Source organism: Eriocheir sinensis, chromosome 8 (genome assembly GCF_024679095.1).
Source record: "Eriocheir sinensis breed Jianghai 21 chromosome 8, ASM2467909v1, whole genome shotgun sequence".
In the NCBI taxonomy this organism is placed as follows: domain Eukaryota; kingdom Metazoa; phylum Arthropoda; class Malacostraca; order Decapoda; family Varunidae; genus Eriocheir; species Eriocheir sinensis.
Window position 1 is genome coordinate 5,971,594 of NC_066516.1, and position 21,134 is coordinate 5,992,727.

The window sequence follows — 21,134 nt, forward strand, 5'->3', positions numbered from 1 at the left end:
AGCAGCTAAAAAAAAAAGAAAAATAAAAAAAAAGGGCCCACTAATGACTGCCCTTATTAAAAAGTTTAGAAGAGTTGCCCACAGAGAAGTCAACTTTGGAAGAAGTGTCTCAATACTCTCCTCTACTACTGTTCTACTGTCTTTTCTCCTGAGTTCTGGCACATCCACTCCAACAGCGCTCTCCCCAGTGCCTCACCATCCTCCCTCCTCTTCATGTGTTCAAGCCACCTCAATCTCTGCCCTCTCAGCATTGAACTTTGCAAAAGGCCTCCAACACATTCACACACAAAAACTCTTCATACATCTTTATATATCACATTTACATCAGCTGCACACAACATACACAGTAGTTTCAATGCCAATAATGTACAGCAATCTTTTTAGTCTATGTACACAATCATAATTTAAATATAGCATGGCCTCTGTCTTGGGGCATATATTTTTTTACATCTTCAAGCCACACTGATGGGAAGGCAAAGTATAGTACAGTCTTTATCACGTTCAAGTTCCCTCAAGACTTTCACAACTAACAATACCAACACACACAACTATATCTTAATTTTTGTCTATATATCGCTGGACAATGCAAATCTTTTCGAAGACATCTGACTCCATGGGAAAGTTTGCATTAATATTACAACACAAAGCTATCTGTCAATTTTTACAGGGACACGTTCCTGAGATCCCCAGCAAGGTACAAAATCTGTGAGTGTTGCCCCATCCCAATACCCTATGCATATAACCATAATACTGTACAGAATATATAGCACAAGGGGGCAAGCAAGGCACATACAAGGCACTCACTCACAGCCGTAGACTTGTGCTCAAAGTTTACTTCTCGCAACTTCTGTAATGGATGACATCTATAATTATAATTGATGGCATCTATATATGGATGGCATATGGTAGTGGCCATCAACACTCTTGGCTGTGTAACTCAAACTTCATGCCTTTGTGGTTTTGCACTAAGTAAATTCATATGAAAATGCAAATATCTTGACTGAAAAATGAGGTCACAGTGGCTTCTCCCTGGTAACCTTTCCTTAACCTTCCCAGCAAATATAAGCTTCTCATTGATATATACATAAAATGTTTATATATAGCAAGTGTTGGTGTGTCTGTTAACTGGGCCTCTCTATTATATTTTTGGCCCTCTGATAATTTGGTTAGGAGAGGCCTGGCAGGTGAGGACATATAAAGTACATTGCTCTCTCCACATCCCCTGGATAATGATAGTTCTGTGGCATGGGCATGATACTATCTCTTCAACTGAGCATGAATATTGGATGAGGGTCAACTACCTATATGATTTAGAAAAGAATTATTAATATTTACAAAGTCGTAATACAGAAAACAGTGAAGAAGGCTGCACAAGCACACACATAACAAACTATAACTACAAGATACATACAAAGGCTTATGTACACACAAGAACTGTATATCTATCTATCTATAATGGGCACATACACTATACCTGCACATGGCCTCAGATATATTTGCATAAAAGTCAATTGTGCGCACGTTGACGTCACTCCTCACCATACAGAATTTGTAAAAAAAGTAGAAATAAAAAAATAATTCAACTTTTACATGAGTATACTATATGGCATTTTCTTTAATTCAGTACAAATGCTATACTTCCCATCATCTGTCTCACCAGGAAGCCTTTAATTAAATGATGAAATATATACAAACTTCGAGAGCTAAAGGGTGAGACAAATACCTATCGTAGCATAGTAGAGGGGTTGGCCACAGCATAAGCACACAGTGGAACGCCAGCACTCGTCGAGCGAGCTACTCTCCTGGCCTCTGGGCCACCTATAGACTGTTGAGTTGCTCGCTCGGCTCTGCTACGGGCTGCCATGTGCGCCCATTTTCCCGCCTGGCACGCCAGCCGGCGGGTTCAGCCTGCCGTCCCTGCGACGGGCCGTCCCCATGACAAAGGCCCGTTTCCCCTTCTAAGGGGATAAATCTTAGAAGAAGGAGAAGAAGCACAGCACAGAACAGCGCGACGCAACACAGGTCTATATCCTTGAGACGTCTCCTGTAAACAAAAGACAGACAGACATTAAAGGAAGTCAACAAACCACACTTATTTTATCCATTACAAACACTGGACTGGACTGAATTAAATGCATTATCTAAATTATCAACATGCATGGCAAAATTGGTGACATGTACTGCTAAGATTGAACATGATCCAAAAATATAACTACTAAAAGAATAATCCTAAAAATTGCCTATCAGTAAAGTGAAATACCTTAAAAAGACGTTAAGACCCATAGCAAAAAGGTAGAAACTGGATATAACTATAGGCTCAGGAGGGAGATAGGAAAAAAAGAGGTTCACAAATTGGGTAGTGAGTGCGGCATCAATGGAAAAGACCAACATACCCCATTTCCTTCCTCCCATATCTTATTCTCTATATCCCATACCTATTCCCTCCTCTTCCATCCCATGCTTCCTCCTCACATAAATTATTTTCCTTGTCTCCTAAACCCCTTTTCAAGCCCCTCCTTCCCTCCCTTCCTTCTCCGCCCATTCCCACTCATCCCACTCTCTCTTCCAACTCACCTATAGTATTGCCATCAGTGAGGAACACCAGCATCTGCCTTGACCCAACCCTTCGTATGGGGGGCATGCGACCTTGACTCTGACCATCCTTCTCCCCCCTCTCCCCCGACGACCCCTCCTCCTGGTCGCTGGGGTGCTGGGCGTCGATTGGGAACTCCTCCTCCTCGGACGACTCAAAGGCATCAAATATGAGGTCGTCGGGGAGGTCATCAGAGAGGGAGAGGCGGAGGGAGCGGCGGGAGGGGGTGGCAGAGTGGGTGAGGGTGTGGGGGTGGGAGTGGGAGGACAGCCGGCTCTGGGGGGCCTCTGGGGGAAGGGTGACTGTCCGGAAGCTCACCTCCTGGTCGCCTGAAGGGAAACAAAAGGAGATTAGCGACGTATTTTTTTGCTTTTTTAGGTAGGTAAGACAAACTAAGGGCCAAGTAAGAAAAAAGAGAGAAAGAAAAGAAGGGAAAGGAAAAGAAAGGGAGGTTATTTGGTTGTTTATATCTTTCCTTGCAGTAAAGAAAAGACTCATATCACAACAAACAAAAATAATAATAAATGAAAAAATACAGATACAGAGGTTATGAGACTCTATGTTACTCTTATCAAAGGGGGATTATCTATTTGTTTTTATTTTTTGCAATGAAGAAAACAGACTAATGCCCAAATAAAAAAAATCGTTGAAAAAGTAAATAAATAAAAATAATGAACAGAAACAGAGATCATACATAGGGTTATGGGACTATATATGTATCACTTTAGGGGGAGGTAACTAGTGGGATTTTTTTTTTCATTATTGTTTTCTTTCTTTTTTAAGCCCTTGAACTGTCTCCTTTGCTGTAAAAAAAAAATAAAAAACTATTATCACAGTTATTGATGAGTCCATTTTCCCAACACACCTCACAGCAAGTCCATCAGTCTCAGGCCGTCTCATTACTCTCTTACTGTTACATCTACCTCTTGTTACTCACATTACAGGCCCCAGAGAATATTCCTGCTTGGTCCGCCTGAAAACCAGACCCAGCAATGCTTTCCCTGGTCCTTTACATAAACTCACATCACAACATCCAACACCCAGTCCAGTCCATCAGTCTTAGGCCAGTCTTGTTACCTTCTTACTGTTCCACCTGTTACCTTTAGGTCGAGGGATGGGTGGGGCAGGCCGGTGGGGCGCATGTCACTTCCTGGCACCGGGGGGCAGCAGGGCACTGAGGTCACAGGCCTGTTTGAACACTATTGGCTTGGGGCGCGGCGGCCCGACCACACGCCCCACTACTGCCCCCCGGGAATGGTCCAGGCGCAGGGTGTCCCCGACCACTGGTAGGAAGCCACAGGAGCCACACAGCCAGAGGATTCACAAGGGAGCCAGAGGAACCCACACAGCCAGAGGAAGTCCCAGTAGAATCACAGAAGAGCCAACCAGCCACAGGGGAGCCATAGAGTTTCAGAGGAGCCACAGGGGGCCACAGCCAGTTCCAGAAAAGATGTGGAGAGCCATACATAGTTCCCATGGAGCCACGTGAGCCACAGAGAGTATTGAGGCCACAGCGGCAAGGAGAAGGTGGAAGAGAAGACATGCAAAGAAAAATGGATATCGGTTAAGATAAAGAAAATAATGCTATGCTAGATTTGGGGAGGGTAGCTTGGAGGGAAAAAAAGACAAAATAATCATAGCAGAGTAGTACAAGAAGTAAATGAAGATAAAGAACACTATGCTATGCTATGCTAATACACAGCAAGGGAGGATCAACAGTAACTCATTTCTGATAAGTAAGAGAATAGATATCATACTAAAAGATAACATGTACACCCCCAGAGATATCATTGCAAAGGGAGAATCATTCTAACAATACATAACAGTCTGAACCAGGGGAGGGGAGGAGAAAGACGACCAGTGAGGGGGAACAGTAGAAAACATACTATTATACTGCAAGGGAGAATCATTCTAGCAATACATGGTAGGCTGAACTATGGAAGGGGAGGGAAACAGGGAGGACCAGTAAGGGGGACAGCAGAAAAAAAAATAACACTGCAAGGGAGGATCATTCTAGCAAGACTTTACATGCTGAACTAAGGGAGAAAACAGGGAGGACCAGGGAGGGGAAAGAATACTGAATTATGAGGTAGGTACATCAGGAGTCCCGTAAAGCGTGACAGCCATGAGGGGTGTGATGCATGGCACTCACCTACAAACTGTCTCGTGGGCATGCCAGGGGTGGAGAGGTCCAGGCCGGGCGGCAGGTGAGGGGGTGTGCCATCGGGGGGCACCTTGTGGGCACTGAGCGAAGCGTTGCACAGCGAGGTTGCTGCTGTGTAGTGTGACCGCATCTCAAGTTCCTTTACGTCCTGGTTGAATTGCGTGTAGAGGGTGACGGTGCGGGCCATGAGGATCACCAGCACCACTGAAGCTGACACCAGGTTGCCAATGACTATGGCCGGGTCCCTGAGGTGGCGCGGGGCCTGTGTGGCGGCCACCGTCCAGACACACCAGCTGACAATGGAGCACAGCGAGGCCGCCAGCACCCAGCGTGTCTCCCCTGAGGCGGCCCCTGAGTGCCAGGCCTCCAGGCACAGCGCTGCTGTGGCTGCCAGCAACACCATCACGTAAGCCAGCGAGGTGACCAGTTCAGTCTCAAAGTCCTCTGTGGGCGCACACTGCCAGCTGTTCCCGGCCAGGTCCACCTCAGGGGGGTAGAGGGTGAGCCAGGCGACGGCCAGCACCACCTGCACCACCACCAGGGCTGCCGTCACCACTAGCTGGCCACACACCCGCGCCAGCAAGGGACTCTTGGCGCTGCTGTCACCACTGTTGCCACTGGCATTGTCCCGGGCGGCGGCAGCGGCCAGGCGGCAGGCATGCAGCGCCTTGACCAGAAGGGCGGCGTAGACAAGGGCATAGGCCACACCGGGCAGCAGCCGCCGCACAGCACAGGTGCCCTCCGTGGCCTGGAAGATGAAGGCAAAGTTGGCGGCGTAGACCATGAGGCAGCCGGCCAGCGCCAGGCAGCCCAGCACTGGTGCCCCAGCTGCAGGGGGGAAGGTGGCCATGAGGTAGATGAGGCAGGCCAGGCAGGCCACCACACCCAGCAGGCTCAACACGGCTGTGGTGATGCCGTACACAGTGTGGAAGTTGCTGTCGATAGGCAGGGGCTTGGGCAGGGCCATGGCGGCATACACGGCTGACTGGGATGCACACACCTCCAGGCACGCCCCAGCCAGGCAGCGGGAGTCTGGTGGGTAGCCACCAATCTTAAACTCCAGGCCTGGCTTGTCCATGCGCAGCACCCCGTTCTGCCAGCCACCGGCGCTGACATAGCCATAGTCAGCCCCCAGCCGCCGGTAGTTCCAGAGGTGGTAGCCGTAGGCGTCAGCCCCACCGTGGCCGGCAGTGTTATTGAGGGTGAGGCGGCTCTGGCGCTGCACCTCCAGTAACAGCTCTGCTTGCACCACCTCGCACTCCTCGATGGTGGTGGCGTCAGCACAGTGCCGCGTGAGGTAGGCGTCCAGGCCGTGGGCCACGGCGTTGATGGCCAGCACCGTGTGGAAGACAAACGGGTCCTGCACCAGCTCGTCAGCGTGAGTGTTCTCCGTGCCCAGACACTCACGCACAAACTGCCGCTGCACCCGGCTGCTGGCGGACAGCCGGCACTCAAACTTGTGCTGGAAATACTCTTCGAACCACTCGTCAGGCAGCGGCGAGTGGTGCTCCAGAGTCAGGTTGGCCACGAAGGCGCGGAAGTCCGGCAAGTCGTAGGTCTCGGTGGTGAGGGTGATGGCCCCGGCCGACACCCTGTCCAGGCCGCCGCTGACCCCCGGCTTGTTGCCCCAGGCCGGCCCCGCCAAGAAGGTGAAATGCTCCGCGTGGCCCAGTCGCTCAGCCATCTGCAGCAGCGTGCGGATGTTGTCGGCCGCGTCCATCAGCAGCACCACCACGCGGGGTTTCCAGGCGGCTGCCAGTGTCTCCACCACCTGCCGTGCGTACTCCTCCGACACGCGCTGTGGCACGCCCAGGGAGTCCCCAATGCACACGTCCTCGGCCCCAGCCAGGCCCCGGAAGGTCTCCATCAGGAACCGGCCATCGGCATCGTTGTCGTACACCACGCTCAGGAAGGTCCAGCCGAAGCTCTTCGCTGCTGCCAGCAGTGCACGCAGCTCAGCTGTGCGGGACGGCACGCTGGTCAGGATGCTGTGGTCAGTGCGGTCGGCCAAGCGGATCCCCCCGACCGGGGAGCTGAAGTGCGGGATGTGGTTGGCCGCCAGAATATTGGACACGGCCTCAGCAGCGTCATCATCCAGGGACACGGAGGCCACAATGCGGCCAGGGCCCAACAGCAGGCCAGAGTCTCCCTCCTGAGCCTCGCCCGAGAAGAAGTTGAACACTCGCTCCCTCGCCCGCTCTGTGCGGTCGCAGTAGTCAAAGAATACGGCACCCAGACCCACGCCAGCGTCATTGGTGTTGATGCGGGTGAGTGCATATGCCACAGCCGCCACATTCTGGAAGATACGTTCACCGGCAAATGGCCCACAGGAGAAGAACGTTTGGCCCTGCTGGTGGTACGGCACGAGGCCACTGATGCCGAACCTCTGGTGTGGGAACAGCTGGGGGCAGGAGAGAGGAAAGGTCATGGTACATGTCTCTCTCTGTGCTTCAAATTTAGCTATTGCATGTTCCTTCTACTCTTGCAGGAGCATTTATTATATTAAAATGTTGCAAAAGCTTACCTACCACGGATTTAGGGTCAGATGCTACCATATTCATATTGAAAAGCTTCTTATATAAAAAAAAAACATGAAGGAAATGTTTCAGTATCACTCATTCTCAAACTTTTTTTTGTTTTTTTCTATCAATAAGACACACATTGTCATTGGTTAACAGAATATTTACATGGCAACATTCTCCTGGTTCCACATGAGACTTTGCATATGTCTGTCATTTCCCAGTTACTATTGGTGTGTATAAGTCTATGGGCACTTACACTGCTTTCTTTTTGCTGGAACAATGCTTAGTGTTTTTTTTTTCTGTTTTTGTTGCCCTTGAGCTGCTCCCACTGTTGTAAAAAAAATGCTCACCTGCAGGTACTGACTATTCCTCTTGGCTGGCCGGGCCGTGGGGGCACCACCAGAGCCTCCACACACCTCCACATCCAGGCACTGTGACCGCACATCAGCCATCAGCTTCTCACCGCCCTCGCCGTCGTAGGTCACCACGAGGGTACTGTTGAGCACCAGCCCCTCGCCCTCGCTGAACATGCCCACACGCACCAGTCCAGAGCTCCCTCGGTCCTCCATACGCCGGAAGTTGAGCACCTGGATGCAGATGTATGAGCCGTTAGACAGAAATGGATTGATGAACCTTTAGATAGAAATGTCTGTAGATGCTGAGCAAACAAAGAGCACAAATGTGTAGTCGTACATTGCAGTGCTTATGTCGCAGGATATTTAATCTTTTTTCCAACTAATTAGGGGACAAAGCTGCACATAAACACACACACACACACACACACACACACACACACACACACCTGGAGAGCAGCGAGGCCATTGTGTCCCTCCACGTTGAAGGTAATTGGTCGGCCGTCAGCCCCGGGGTTGGTCAACGAGCGTGTGTACATGAAGAGCTTGTCTCGGAACTGTGCATCTGATGTCAGTTCTGGACACACGCCAGTCGCCTGGCCTAGAGGGATACAAGGACACTAATTAGCAGACCCATAGCCGGAGGGGGGCTCATTAGAAAATCGTTAGTCCCCCAGAAATTCTAAATACAAAGAAGGTTCAAATAAGGACCATTCACAAGTTTAAAAATAAATTGGATATAGATAAAGGGGCAAGATAATACAAACATCTGACAACCATTGTAAAACTAAACACTAAGCAAACACACATACACATGCATGCACACACACACACATGCACCTCCCCCCCCAAGCACACACCTGGGCAGGCTTCCCTTCGCCACCTCTCCAGGGCATGTCCGAGGAGGGTGACGGCGCTGGCAGTATTGACAACACTATCCGCTTGCTGCAGCCGGTAGTTGTTGAGGGTCTGCGCTGCCCCTGTGAAGCATCCGGCGCCCTGGCACTGGAAGGTCTGAGGGGGGGGAGAGTGGATGAGCTGGTGAGGGGATGAGAGGGGAGCGAGGGAGAGCTTCAAGGGTATGGAGTTAGGAAGAGAGGGAGATTTGTATAGGAAGAGGAAGGTAAGAGTGTGTGGAGGGTGATAAAAGGGAGGAAGGAAGAGGAAAAGTAAGAGGAGAAACAGGATTAGGAGGTAGAGAAGGAGAAAGAGAAACAGAAGGAGGAAGGATGAGAAACAGGATGTGGATAAGGAGGAGGAGAAAGAAAAGAAGACAAGAAAATGAGAATGATAAGAGGAAAGAGGAAAGAAAAGCAGAAAAATGGAAAAAGAAGAAAAAAAGAAAAAAGGATTACAGAATAGTAGATGAGAAAGTATGGAGGAAAAGGATCGAGAGAAGAAAGAGAAGAAGAAAGAAAGAGAAGAAAAAGAATGCAAATGAGGACGAAGAAAAGAATAAAAAGAATGAGGAGGATATGAATGAGAATGAGGATAGCGTACCTGAGCCCAGAACTCGTGGAACCAGGGATAGGCCGTGTGGTTGGCCAGTGAGAGTCCCTTGAAGTAGGTGTGGAAGGCAGGGACCGGACCACTAATGGGCTGCACCACCATCATGCCCAGCGCCTCACTCCTGTAGGGGAAGGGATTTGATGAGAGAACGTTTAACCTGTCTGCTGCGATTGGCACGGATTTGGCCTTCACTGGTAGCCTGGTAACATACATTCCCAGGTCTTTCTCTGCCTCTATGGTGGATAGTGGAGTGTTTTCCATGTGGTATTGGTATGCTGGATATCCCCTCCCAAGGTGCAGGACTTTACATTTTTCTTCATTGAATTGTAGCAGCCACTTTTTGTTCCATTCCTGTAGCTTGGTGATGTCTTCTTCCACAGTCAAGAGGTTAAAGAGAGAGACAGGGAGAAAGAGGGTAGTAATGTGTGAAAGGAAGTGTGTCAAAGAGGGTGAGAGTGAGGGTGGTCAAGGAAGAAAGAAGGCAGGTCAAAAGAAGGGAAAAAAGTGTGGGAAAGGAAGAGGAGGAGGAGGAGGAGTCTGGTCAAGGGAGAGAGAGGGAGAGAGGGGTCAAGAAAAATAAAGAAAAAATGGAAGAACAGAGGAAATGGAAGGAAAAAAAGAATTACAGAATAGATGAAAGAAGACAGAGAAAAAGAAGGAGAAAGAAAGCAAGGAGGAGAAGCAGATAGGAAATAAGAGAAGAGGAAGATGTGAGTGGAAGGATGAGGGTGAAGGTGTATGTATGTAAAGGGAGGGAGAGCGAGAGAGAGAGAGAGAGAGGGTGTAGGCCAAAGATGAGAGTAAATGTATGGGTATTATGACCTCATGTATTCTTGTAAGTGAGATGAAAGCATAAAGCAAATTGCCAACTCTTGCATTAGAAAGCAGGACAAGGCATACATACTCGTGCTTGATGAATGGCCAAGGTGACTGTGCCATGATGAACACGAGGTCGCCCTGCTGCAGGAGGCCTCGGCTGCGCAGGGCGGCGGCTGTCTGCAGGAAGGGAGTTGCGTGGTGGGGCTCAAGCAGTGCCACCACCACCCGCGCCCCCGCCACAGCCGCCTCCGCCAGCCGCCGCCACACTCCTAGCATGTGCTCTCCCTCCTCAACCTGGGTAAGGGGTTTAAATTGTTACCTTAGTATGTAAGCGAGAACCTATCACCTTCATTCTTTTATTTTTTCCTTCATTCATTCACTTTTCCCTTCCTTCCTTCCTTCGGTCCTTCATTTTTATACAGCAACGGAAGCAGCAGCAGCAAGGGGTACATGGCACCTGAGGTCCGCTAACAAAACTATTTGGAGTAATATGTTGAAACTTTGCAGGTAAATGGGTGTCTATGTTGCTTACTTTTTGTGTGAAACAGAATGATCTATGTATACTTTTATGTATATACATATATGTATACATGTATGTATACGTGTAGCGATACTTAAATTAACGCAGCACAATTAATACTTAATCAGTATTTTTCATATTTTAGATGTGAATACTCATTTGATATTCCTATTGCCCTATGCAAAGTATTTTAAAATTTTCACAAATGCAATGGCATACTGGAATTTTTTTTTTGTTATGCAAGTCGAACGTCACGTGAAATCAGATTTTTCATCACTTTTTCTTCTTATTACTCCTAACTCCTTTACCTTGTCTGCAATATCTAAGCATAGATCCTTAGCTGCTGGAGAAACCAATATTCCATGGTTATTTTATCCAACTGTAATGCATTTTAGATTTTCTGCGATTAAATAAACATCAAAATTTATCAAACGGAGATATGATCAATTTGAAAAGAGAAATGTCCGTTACTGCCCTATTTTCTCAATAATTTTAGTGATTTCCATATTTCTTAATTTTAAAAATGCCTGAAAATTATTTCTAGATATTATACGAACACTTTGAGAACAGTTTTGTAAAATGCTAAATTTTGACCCCTGGGACCCCCACCAGGTGTCAACTAATAGGGGGATAAAAATAATACCAAACGAGTTAACAAGTTGAAGTTGACATTTCTTTATCAATCAACACTCAAGTAATCAACACAAGCAATCAACACTCAAGTAATCAACACAAGCAACCAACACAACCAGTCAACACTCAACCACTCATCACCCAGACCCTCCGAACACCCACCTTGAGAGGAATGGCCTCCCGCAGGATGGGTTTCAGTCCGTGCATCTCGGTCTCCTTGATGAGATGCTTCTGTATGTCCGTCTGGGTGATGCTCTCGGAGTACACCACGCTGAACACCTCCCACCGGTAGAACAGCAGCAGGGAGGCAATGGCACGGCCCTAAGGGAGGGAAAGAGTGAAAGTGTGTGTGTATGTATGAGTGGGTATGTCTCTTCTTGTTGTGTCTACTGCTATTATTAAGCTTATGTATATCATGTCCTTATATACATGTTCTCAATATATATCTATACTTTATTGATCCACTCCACTGATGGTCTCCCCTTCATACCCTCTCCTTCATCCTGTCTTTATACGTTCTCTTCACAAAGTTTCCTTCATTCATTCTTATCACTTGTCCAAACCATCTTAAGAGTACCATGTTTCAACCATTCAATACCTCTATAATCAGCTCCCTTTGCTGTTATGTCAATAGAATAACTGTCTTACGAATTTTCATTACTTTCTCCATCCCATCATGACACACACATCATGTACCTCTTGTATAGATGTTATTATTCTTTCCTATTGCAAACTGAAACTAAGTCCTCGAGGCTAAATATTTACCATCTAACGACCATCCAAGCTCTCCCTTCCTAAATGCACCACTCTTCATCTTAATAACACTCTGGTCACATCCTAAGACATCACCCCAATGACTCACCACCACACTGTTGGGCGGGGCAAGGCGCAGGAGGGTGGGGAAGTGGCGGGTGTTGGCGTAGGTGGTGGCGGTGGCCTGCGTGGCGATGGTGGTGACGGCGTACGGCTGCGTCACGTCCACCACCTGCCGCACCTCCTCCCCCTCGCCCCCCGCCACCAGGCCCAGGATGTTGTCTACTGAGGGAACCTGTGGGAGGAGGAGACTTAGTTAGATGTTATTACAGAGAGGTTGGACTTAGATGTTATTATAGAGAGATTGGACTTAGATGTTATTATAGAGATTGGACTTAGTTAGATGTTATTATAGAGAGATTGGACTTAGTTAGATGTTATTATAGAGATTGGACTTAGTTAGATGTTATTATAGAGAGATTGGACTTAGTTAGATGTTATTATAGAGAGATTGGACTTAGTTAGATGTTATTATAGAGATTGGACTTAGTTAGATGTTATTATAGAGAGATTGGACTTAGTTAGATGTTATTATAGAGAGATTGGACTTAGATGTTATTATAGAGAGATTGGACTTAGTTAGATGTTATTATAGAGAGATTGGACTTATATGTTATTATAGAGATTGGACTTAGTTACATGTTATTATAGAGAGATTGGACTTATATGTTATTATAGAGATTGGACTTAGTTACATGTTATTATAGAGAGATTGGACTTAGATGTTATTATAGAGAGATTGGACTTAGTTAGATGTTATTATAGAGAGATTGGACTTAGATGTTATTATAGAGAGATTGGACTTAGATGTTATTATAGAGATTGGACTTAGTTAGATGTTATTATAGAGAGATTGGACTTAGATGTTATTATAGAGAGATTGGACTTAGATGTTATTATAGAGAGATTGGACTTAGATGTTATTATAGAGAGATTGGACTTAGTTAGATGTTATTATAGAGAGATTGGACTTAGATGTTATTATAGAGATTGGACTTAGTTACATGTTATTATAGAGAGATTGGACTTAGATGTTATTATAGAGAGATTGGACTTAGTTAGATGTTATTATAGAGAGATTGGACTTAGATGTTATTATAGAGATTGGACTTAGTTAGATGTTATTATAGAGAGATTGGACTTAGTTAGATGTTATTATAGTGAGATTGGACTTAGATGTTATATAGAGATTGGACTTAGTTAGTTGTTATTATAGAGATTGGACTTAGTTAGATGTTATTATAGAGAGATTGGACTTAGTTAGATGTTATTATAGAGAGATTGGACTTAGTTAGATGTTATTAAAGAGAGATTGGACTTAGATGTTATTATAGAGAGATTGGACTTAGTTAGATGTTATTATAGAGAGATTGGACTTAGTTAGATGTTATTATAGAGATTGGACTTAGTTAGATGTTATTAAAGAGAGATTGGACTTAGTTAGATGTTATTATAGAGAGATTGGACTTAGATGTTATTATAGAGATTGGACTTAGTTAGATGTTATTATAGAGAGGTTGGACTTAGATGTTATTATAGAGAGATTGGACTTAGTTAGATGTTATTATAGAGATTGGACTTAGTTAGATGTTATTATAGAGAGATTGGACTTAGTTAGATGTTATTATAGAGAGATTGGACTTAGTTAGATGTTATTATAGAGAGATTGGACTTAGTTAGATGTTATTAAAGAGAGATTGGACTTAGTTAGATGTTATTATAGAGATTGGACTTAGTTAGATGTTATTAAAGAGAGACTGGACTTAGTTAGATGTTATTAAAGAGAGATTGGACTTAGTTAGATGTTATTAAAGAGAGATTGGACTTAGTTAGATGTTATTAAAGAGAGATTGGACTTAGTTAGATGTTATTATAGAGAGATTGGACTTAGTTAGATGTTATTATAGAGAGATTGGACTTAGTTAGATGTTATTATAGGGAGATTGGACTTAGTTAGATGTTATTATAGAGAGATTGGACTTAGTTACATGTTATTAAAGAGAGATTGGACTTAGTTAGATGTTATTATAGAGATTGGACTTAGTTAGATGTTATTAAAGAAAGATTGGACTTAGTTAGATGTTATTATAGAGAGATTGGACTTAGTTAGATGTTATTAAAGAAAGATTGGACTTAGTTAGATGTTATTATAGAGATTGGACTTAGTTAGATGTTATTAAAGAAAGATTGGACTTAGTTAGATGTTATTATAGAGAGATTGGACTTAGTTAGATGTTATTATAGAGAGATTGGACTTAGATGTTATTATAGAGAGATTGGACTTAGTTAGATGTTATTATAGAGATTGGACTTAGTTAGATGTTATTATAGAGAGATTGGACTTAGTTAGATGTTATTATAGAGAGATTGGACTTAGTTAGATGTTATTATAGAGAGATTGGACTTAGTTAGATGTTATTATAGAGAGATTGGACTTAGTTAGATGTTATTATAGAGAGATTGGACTTACATGTTATTATAGAGAGATTGGACTTAGTTAGATGTTATTATAGAGAGATTGGACTTAGTTAGATGTTATTATAGAGAGACTGGATGAAGAGAGAGAATGAAAAAGTGGAAATATGTGATGGAAGAAATGCAGAATCTTGTAAAATTATCAGAGTGGGATGGGGAAGACTTACTGAATGTAATTATAAGGGATTTGATTAAGAAAGAAAGAAACTAAAAAGGGAAAATAAGTAATAGAGACTAAGTTAAATATTATTATAGAGAGTTTTGAGGAGGAAAAGGAATAAAAAAGGGAAAATAAATGATAGAAGAAAAAACAACATAAAAAGGACAAGTTATTTTTTTTTCACATGACAGGAAGAAGCTCAAGGATACAAAAAAAAAAGGGGAAACCAAAACAAGCCGGCAAGGAAACAAACCAAGCCAAAATATTATCACGCTCTCTCTCTCTCTCTCTCTCTCTCTCTCTCTCTCTCTCTCTCTCTCTCTCTACCTTCCTCTCTCTCTGGGTTCCTTGAGGAAGTTGGTTGGTCACCACCTCTTCTCGTGTGGGCGTCCAGCACGATGGCTCCCAGCGTCACCCCCGGCAGCACCTTGGGGTCACGGTTGAGTTGGTCCAGCGCCCACAACACCGACTCAACACCCTGGATGCCCTGAAACACAAACAAACAGGAGTAAGTAAAGGGAGGAGGGTTCATTTTCCATATGGAGCGGTAGATGTGCGGAATGAATCAAGGGAAGCTGACTTTTCTGCCATGGCTACCTACTGAAGGATAGTCAATACAAGTTAGTACAAGGTGTGAGTTATAAAAAGATAGATAGACAGATAGATAGATAGACAGATAGATTGATTGATAGATAGATCACCACCATCACCATCAGTCAAAAAAATAAATTGAGAAAAAACATGGGATTCAGTTATAGATGAACAGAAAGAAAGAGACAGATAGAAAGATAGATAGACAGAAAATCAGGTCACCATTACCATCACTATCCATTATAAAAAAAAAAAATAAATAAATAAATGAACAAAAAAAAAATCTGAAAAAAAAAATGGAACACCCACAGTCCCAGCAGCCCACCTTGTCCCCATCCAGCGTGCCACACTCCAGCGGCTTCTCCCCCTTCTGGTGCACGCTGAGGGTTACGGCCAGGTACAGGTGGTCGGGGGAGTCCAGCAGGAGGTAGTCGGAGGCCTGGTGGTGGCAGGTGGAGCAGCTGGTGAGGCAGGAGGACGGTTGCTGGTCCATGCGTGTCTGCGAGCCATTGTGGTACTCCATCATCACGTTGCCGAGAGTGAGGCGGCTGTTGACGTACCGACCAACCTGAGGGGGAGAGGGAGGGTAGGATGCTTAGGGTAGAGGCTTTGAGGGAGATAGGGAGGTTAAGGTAGTGACTTAGGGAGATATGGAGCACAGGGTAGGGGCTAAGGAGATAAAAAGGATGCGTTAGGGACAGGGAGGATATAACAGGGACTTAGGGACACAGGGAGCCTAGGGTAAGGACTTAAGAAGGCAGGGAGGATAGGGCAGGGGTTAAGAGGGAGATGTAGGACAGAGAGGAAAAGTAAGGGGGAAGAGAAGGCCAGCAAGGGTAATACTAAACCTTTTGGACATATTTCAACCCAGTAGCTGTGGGAATCATGTTTCTTAAAGGCCCCTCTAAGCGAGAAAAATGAAAAAAAATCATCACTCACACAAACGATTTCATAATATATATCAATGCATTTGTGATCAGTTTATGCATCATCTATATTGGGGGGTTTATATCGTGGCAAAAATTTGGCCCGTCACTGGTACACGGTAAAGCCACAAATTTGGCCCGTCGCTGTTATCGGGTTAATTTGACCTACTGACCCACCTGGGGAGAAAGGGCATTGGAAAGGGATCGGAAAGGGTTACGGTAAGGGATCGATTTGAGGAAGTGGCTAAGAGATGTATATGGGGCAGGGAGGGAAGGTAAGGGGAAAGGGAGAGTAGGGAGCATAGGGTGGGGGTTCAAAGGGAGAGAAGAAAGATTGGGTAGGGACTTAGGGAGACAGGGAGGATAGGGTAAGAATTTAGGGAGATTGGGTAGAGACTTTTTGAGGGAGATAGGGAGGTTGGGGTAGGGAGAAAGGGAGAGTAGGAAAGGATAGGGAAGGAAAAAGAGGGAGTAGGAAGCAAAGGGTAGGGAGAGAGGAAGAGTAGATAGAATAGAGTAGGGAGGGGATAGGGAGGATAGGAGGATAGGGAAGAGTCTCCTTCCTTCTGCTTACATCTTCCCTTTTACTCATACGGTTGATGGAAAGAGGAGAAAGAGGAGGAGGAGCTGGAATAGGAGGGAGAGGAGAAGTAGGAGAAGAAGGGTGGGGAAGATAGACACCCATTTCACTGACTATCCCTAAGGTTCAAGTCCTCCTCTGCCCTCCTCACCTTCTCATACTCGTAGCTGGGCGGGGAGCGAGCGGGCGAGAGGGCGGGTGGGCGGCGCACCAGGCTCAGCACCTCGAGGGGAGCGTTGCCGTGGAAATTCTCAGTGAACTGGAAGTACTCGGATGGCTTGTCAACGCGGGAGACCTCAGTGTTGCGGAGGAATTCGTTGAGGACTGTTCTTTGCCGCCACCTAGTGATAATAATGATGACGATGATGTTGATGGTCAAAATAATAACAATAGTACCATATGATGATGATGATGATAATAACAGTAAAAATGGAGAAAAAATAAATAAAAATGGAGAAAGAAAAAATAAATAAATAGAAGTGAAGAAACAGGAGAAAATGAAATAAATCAATATGGAGAAATAAAGGAGAAGAAAAAGAGAAAAGTCATGAAAAAATGGAGGGAAAAAATGGAGAAAAATGGAAAAATAAATAAATAAATAAAAATGAAGAAACAGGAGAAAATGAAATAAATGAATATGGAGAAAAAAAAGGAGAAAAATGAGAAAAGTGAAGAAAAAATAGAGGGAAAAATGGAAAAAAGCAAAATAAACAAAAATGAAGAAAAAAATGGAAAAAAATGAGAAAAAATAAAACAAATAAAAACATAGAAAAAAATAGTTATAAGTGTGAGTCTAAGTATTGCGTTGTGTTGCGGGTCACCTTGGCAGGCCGGGGCAGAGTGTTCCGTGGTGCTGCGGACAGAGGTGGTCGATGAGCTGGGTGAGCGCCGCCCCGAAGGAGAAGAGTGCCTGCACCACCCTCGGCGTTGATGGCACGGAGAGGTACGGCACCACGGGCAGCGCCGACGCCTCATCCTCGCGGCACTCGTCACCCACACACCCAAACTCCTGGGGTGTGACATGACAATGATGTAACAGAGATGAGCACTGAGGCCATGCACAGCTTTAGTATATATCCCTAACCTTACCTAAGTTTCTCTAATTTCCCCATATAAAAAAAACATGTTAGCCACCAGTAAGACACCCAACAGCCAACCAGTCAGTCACCCAGCAACCACCAGTCCCCCAAACTAGCCTTACCCACACCCAAACAAGTCAGTCAACCAAAAGCCTCCATTAGTCAGTCACCCACCAGCCTCCATCAGCCAGTCAACCACCAGCCTCCACCAGTCAGTCATCCACCAGCCCCTGCCAATCAGTCACCCACCAGCCCTTGCCAGTCCCCCAGCGTCCACCAGTTCCCCACACTACCCTTACCCACACCCAAATCCATCACCCACCACCAGTCACCCACCACCAGTCAGTCACCCACCTGCCGCCAGTACTGGGTGAACCACGGGTTGCGGGTGTTCTTCTCTGGGGTGAGGAGGCGGTAGTGGGCAATGAAGTCCCTCACGTCGCGCTGGCCATCCCTCAGAAGCAGCACGCCACCGAGGTCACCAGCGAACTCGTGAAGCTGTGGGGGGAAGGATTAGGGGGATTATGTCCTCTCTCTCTCTCTCACTCTTGCTCTGTCTGATTCTCTCTCTCTCTCTCTCTCTCTCTCTCACTCTTGCTCTGTCTGATTCTCTCTCTCTCTCTCTCACTCTTGCTCTGTCTGATTCTCTCTCTCTCTCTCACTCTTGCTCTGTCTGATTCTCTCTCTCTCTCTCTCTCTCTCTCTCTCTCTGTTTCTGTCTCTGTTTCTTTGCCTCTCTTTCTCTCTGTCTGTCTTTCTCTCTGTCTGTCTTTCTCTCTGTCTGTCTTTCTCTCTGTTTCTGTCTCTGTCTGCCTGTCTCTGTTTCTTTGTCTCTCTCTGTCTCTGTCTGCCTGTCTCTGTTTCTCTGTCTCTCTCTCTCCATTATTCTTTTCTTCCATTATTATTCCTTCTCATTTCATTGTTTCTCTAATCTTTCTCTCTCTCTCTCTCTCTCTCTCTGCATATTCATTATTTCTCCTCTCCTAATCTGTCTTTCTTTTCCTCTCTATCACTCAGAAGAAAAAACTAATGTAATATCCTCCTTCTTCTTCTCTAACTTTCTTTCTTACACATTTATTGATCTACTTATTTCCTCATCACTCTCTCTCTCTATCGGCAGCACTCACCGACTCCTTATTATTGCCCCAGGTGGAGGGAGCGAGGAAGACCAGCTGGTGTCGGAGCAGTCGGTTTGACACCACCGCCCGCTGCACCGCTCGTAGCAAGACCCGAGTGTCCGATAGCGTCAGGAAGAGCGCTGTGCCTCTCGCTCCACCCGCTGCCTTTTCTGTCAGCTGCTCCACTATCTGAGAAAGGGAGGTGGTGGTGGTGGTGGTAATGGGGGGGTAAATGAGATATGCAGGTAAGTATTGTGAGGCAAATAAATAGTGCTAATTACCTATTTTGAGATTGCTTTTATGTTCCATTATCTATCCTTATATATAACCTGGACTTCCCTCAGGAGTAGCTAACTGCTCTATTTATTAAAAGACTTGAATACACACTTAATACTTAATACTCTGTCTGTCTATCTGTCTATCTCCCTCTCCCTCTCTCCTCTCCTTCCCTTCCTTCTCCCCTCCTCTCCTTTCCTTTCCTCTCCCCTCCTCTCCTTTCCTTTTCTCTCCTCTCCTCTCTCTCTCCTTCTTCCCCTCCCTCTCTCTCCCTCCCCACCATCCTCCCTTCCTCACACACACCTGGTCAGCAAGAGTAGCAGCCGCCAGTGGGTCCAGGGGTGCCATCTTGAGGTGCAGCGCCACGCAGATCCGTGACGCCTGGGCCACCGTGCGGAAGGCCTCAGCACCCGCCACGCTCTCTGTGTCCGCCGCCGACACTACCAAAGACACGTAGTCCCAGCCCAGGAAACGCAGCATCTGAAACAAGGGTATTGATGGTATTAGTGATATGGTGATGGTAATGGTAGATAAGGAGGAGAAAGAGAAGAATAAAAAGGAAGAGGAGATGGAAAAGGAGGAGAAGTAGAAAGATATTGTAGAAGAGATGTAGAATGAGGGGGAAGAAGCAGTAGAATAGGAGGGAGAGGAAGAGGAAGAGCAGGAGGAAGAGGAGGAGGAGATAGACAATGAGAGAGGAGAGGAAGTAGAAGGAAGAGGAGGAGAAGAAAGGAAGAGCTGGAGAGGGAAAAGGAGAAGTAGAAAGATATTGTAGAAGAGATGTAGAATGAGGAGTAAGAAGCAGTAGAATAGGAGGGAGAGGAAGAGGAAGAGGAGAAGGAGGAGGAGATGGACAATGAGAGAGGAGAGGAAGTAGAAGGGAGAGGAGGAGAAGAAGAAAGGAAGAGGTGGAGATGGAAAATGAAAGAAAAACGGATATAGAACAAGAGAAGAAAGAGAAAGAGGAAGAATAAGAAGAGGAGAAGAAGAAGGACCAGAGGAAGAATGAAAAACACCAAGAAGAAAAAGATGAAGAAAAAGACTACAACATAAAGACTGCAAAAAATGATGAAGATAATCTCAAATTCTAACAAAAACAGAGAAGGCTACATCACCCATCCCCACACCCACACTCAAACACCCTTCCCTCCTCTCCCCAACCACCCCCTTCCCCTTCCTCCAACCCCTCTTCCCCTCCCCATTCCCCATCCCCACCCTCTCCCAAACACCCACAGGTCTTCCCCTTCCTCCAACCCCTCTTCCCCTCCCCATTCCCCATCTCCACCCTCTCCCAAACACCCACAGGTCTTCCCCTTCCTCCAACCCCGTCTTCCCCTCCCCATTCCCCATCCCCACCCTCTCCCAAACACCCACAGGTCTTCCCCTTCCTCAAACCCCTCTTCCCCTCCCCATTCCCCATCCTCACTCTCTCCCAAACACCCACAGGTCTTCCCCTTCCTCCAACCCTGTCTTCCCCTCCCTATTCCCCATCCCCACCCTCTCCCAAACACCCACAGGTCTTCCCCTTCCTCAAACCCCTCTTCCTCCCCCCATTCCCCATCCCCACCCTCTCCCAAACACCCACAGGTCTTCCCCTTCCTCCAACCCCGTCTTCCCCTCCCCATTCCCCATCCCCACCCTCTCCCAAACACCCACAGGTCTTTCCCTTCCTCCAACCCCGTCTTCCCCTCCCCATTCCCCATCCTCACCCTCTCCCAAACACCCACACCCACCTGCACCATCGCTTCTGCTTCCATATTGATCGGGGGACTCATCTGCAGGGAGTAAGGGGAGTGTGCTTGCGTGGGACCCATGTTGATAGAGGTCACATTGAGGGTGGCCAGCATCTCACCCGCCACCCGCGCCGTCTCCGGGTCCAGGGATGTTACGAACGCTCGGACGTCGTCGATGTTTATGTTGACGCCCGGCAGGGAGCTCTTGACTAGGCTGGTGACCTGGTTCATGGTGCGGATCTGTGTGGTGGGGGTGATGGTGGTGAGTGG

At 46.2% G+C, this 21,134-nt stretch overlaps 1 protein-coding gene across 1 annotated transcript in view; it reads right to left on the reverse strand.

The window, feature by feature from the left end:
• Positions 1-292: 292 nt before the first annotated feature.
• Positions 293-21,134, reverse strand: part of LOC126995337 (uncharacterized) — a 75,146-nt gene continuing 54,304 nt past the window's right edge. The window contains exons 14-31 of the mRNA XM_050854816.1: positions 20,865-21,104; positions 19,435-19,611; positions 18,865-19,044; positions 18,092-18,235; positions 17,480-17,667; positions 16,810-16,999; positions 15,478-15,720; positions 14,950-15,048; positions 11,976-12,161; positions 11,276-11,434; positions 10,046-10,254; positions 9,133-9,262; positions 8,493-8,646; positions 8,082-8,233; positions 7,630-7,866; positions 4,746-7,158; positions 2,575-2,922; positions 293-2,044 (exon numbers count right to left, since the gene is read on the reverse strand). Of these exons, the coding sequence (XP_050710773.1) occupies positions 2,025-2,044; positions 2,575-2,922; positions 4,746-7,158; positions 7,630-7,866; positions 8,082-8,233; positions 8,493-8,646; positions 9,133-9,262; positions 10,046-10,254; positions 11,276-11,434; positions 11,976-12,161; positions 14,950-15,048; positions 15,478-15,720; positions 16,810-16,999; positions 17,480-17,667; positions 18,092-18,235; positions 18,865-19,044; positions 19,435-19,611; positions 20,865-21,104 (5,469 nt within the window). The 3' untranslated portion in view covers positions 293-2,024. The remainder of the gene's footprint in view (positions 2,045-2,574; positions 2,923-4,745; positions 7,159-7,629; positions 7,867-8,081; positions 8,234-8,492; positions 8,647-9,132; positions 9,263-10,045; positions 10,255-11,275; positions 11,435-11,975; positions 12,162-14,949; positions 15,049-15,477; positions 15,721-16,809; positions 17,000-17,479; positions 17,668-18,091; positions 18,236-18,864; positions 19,045-19,434; positions 19,612-20,864; positions 21,105-21,134) is intronic.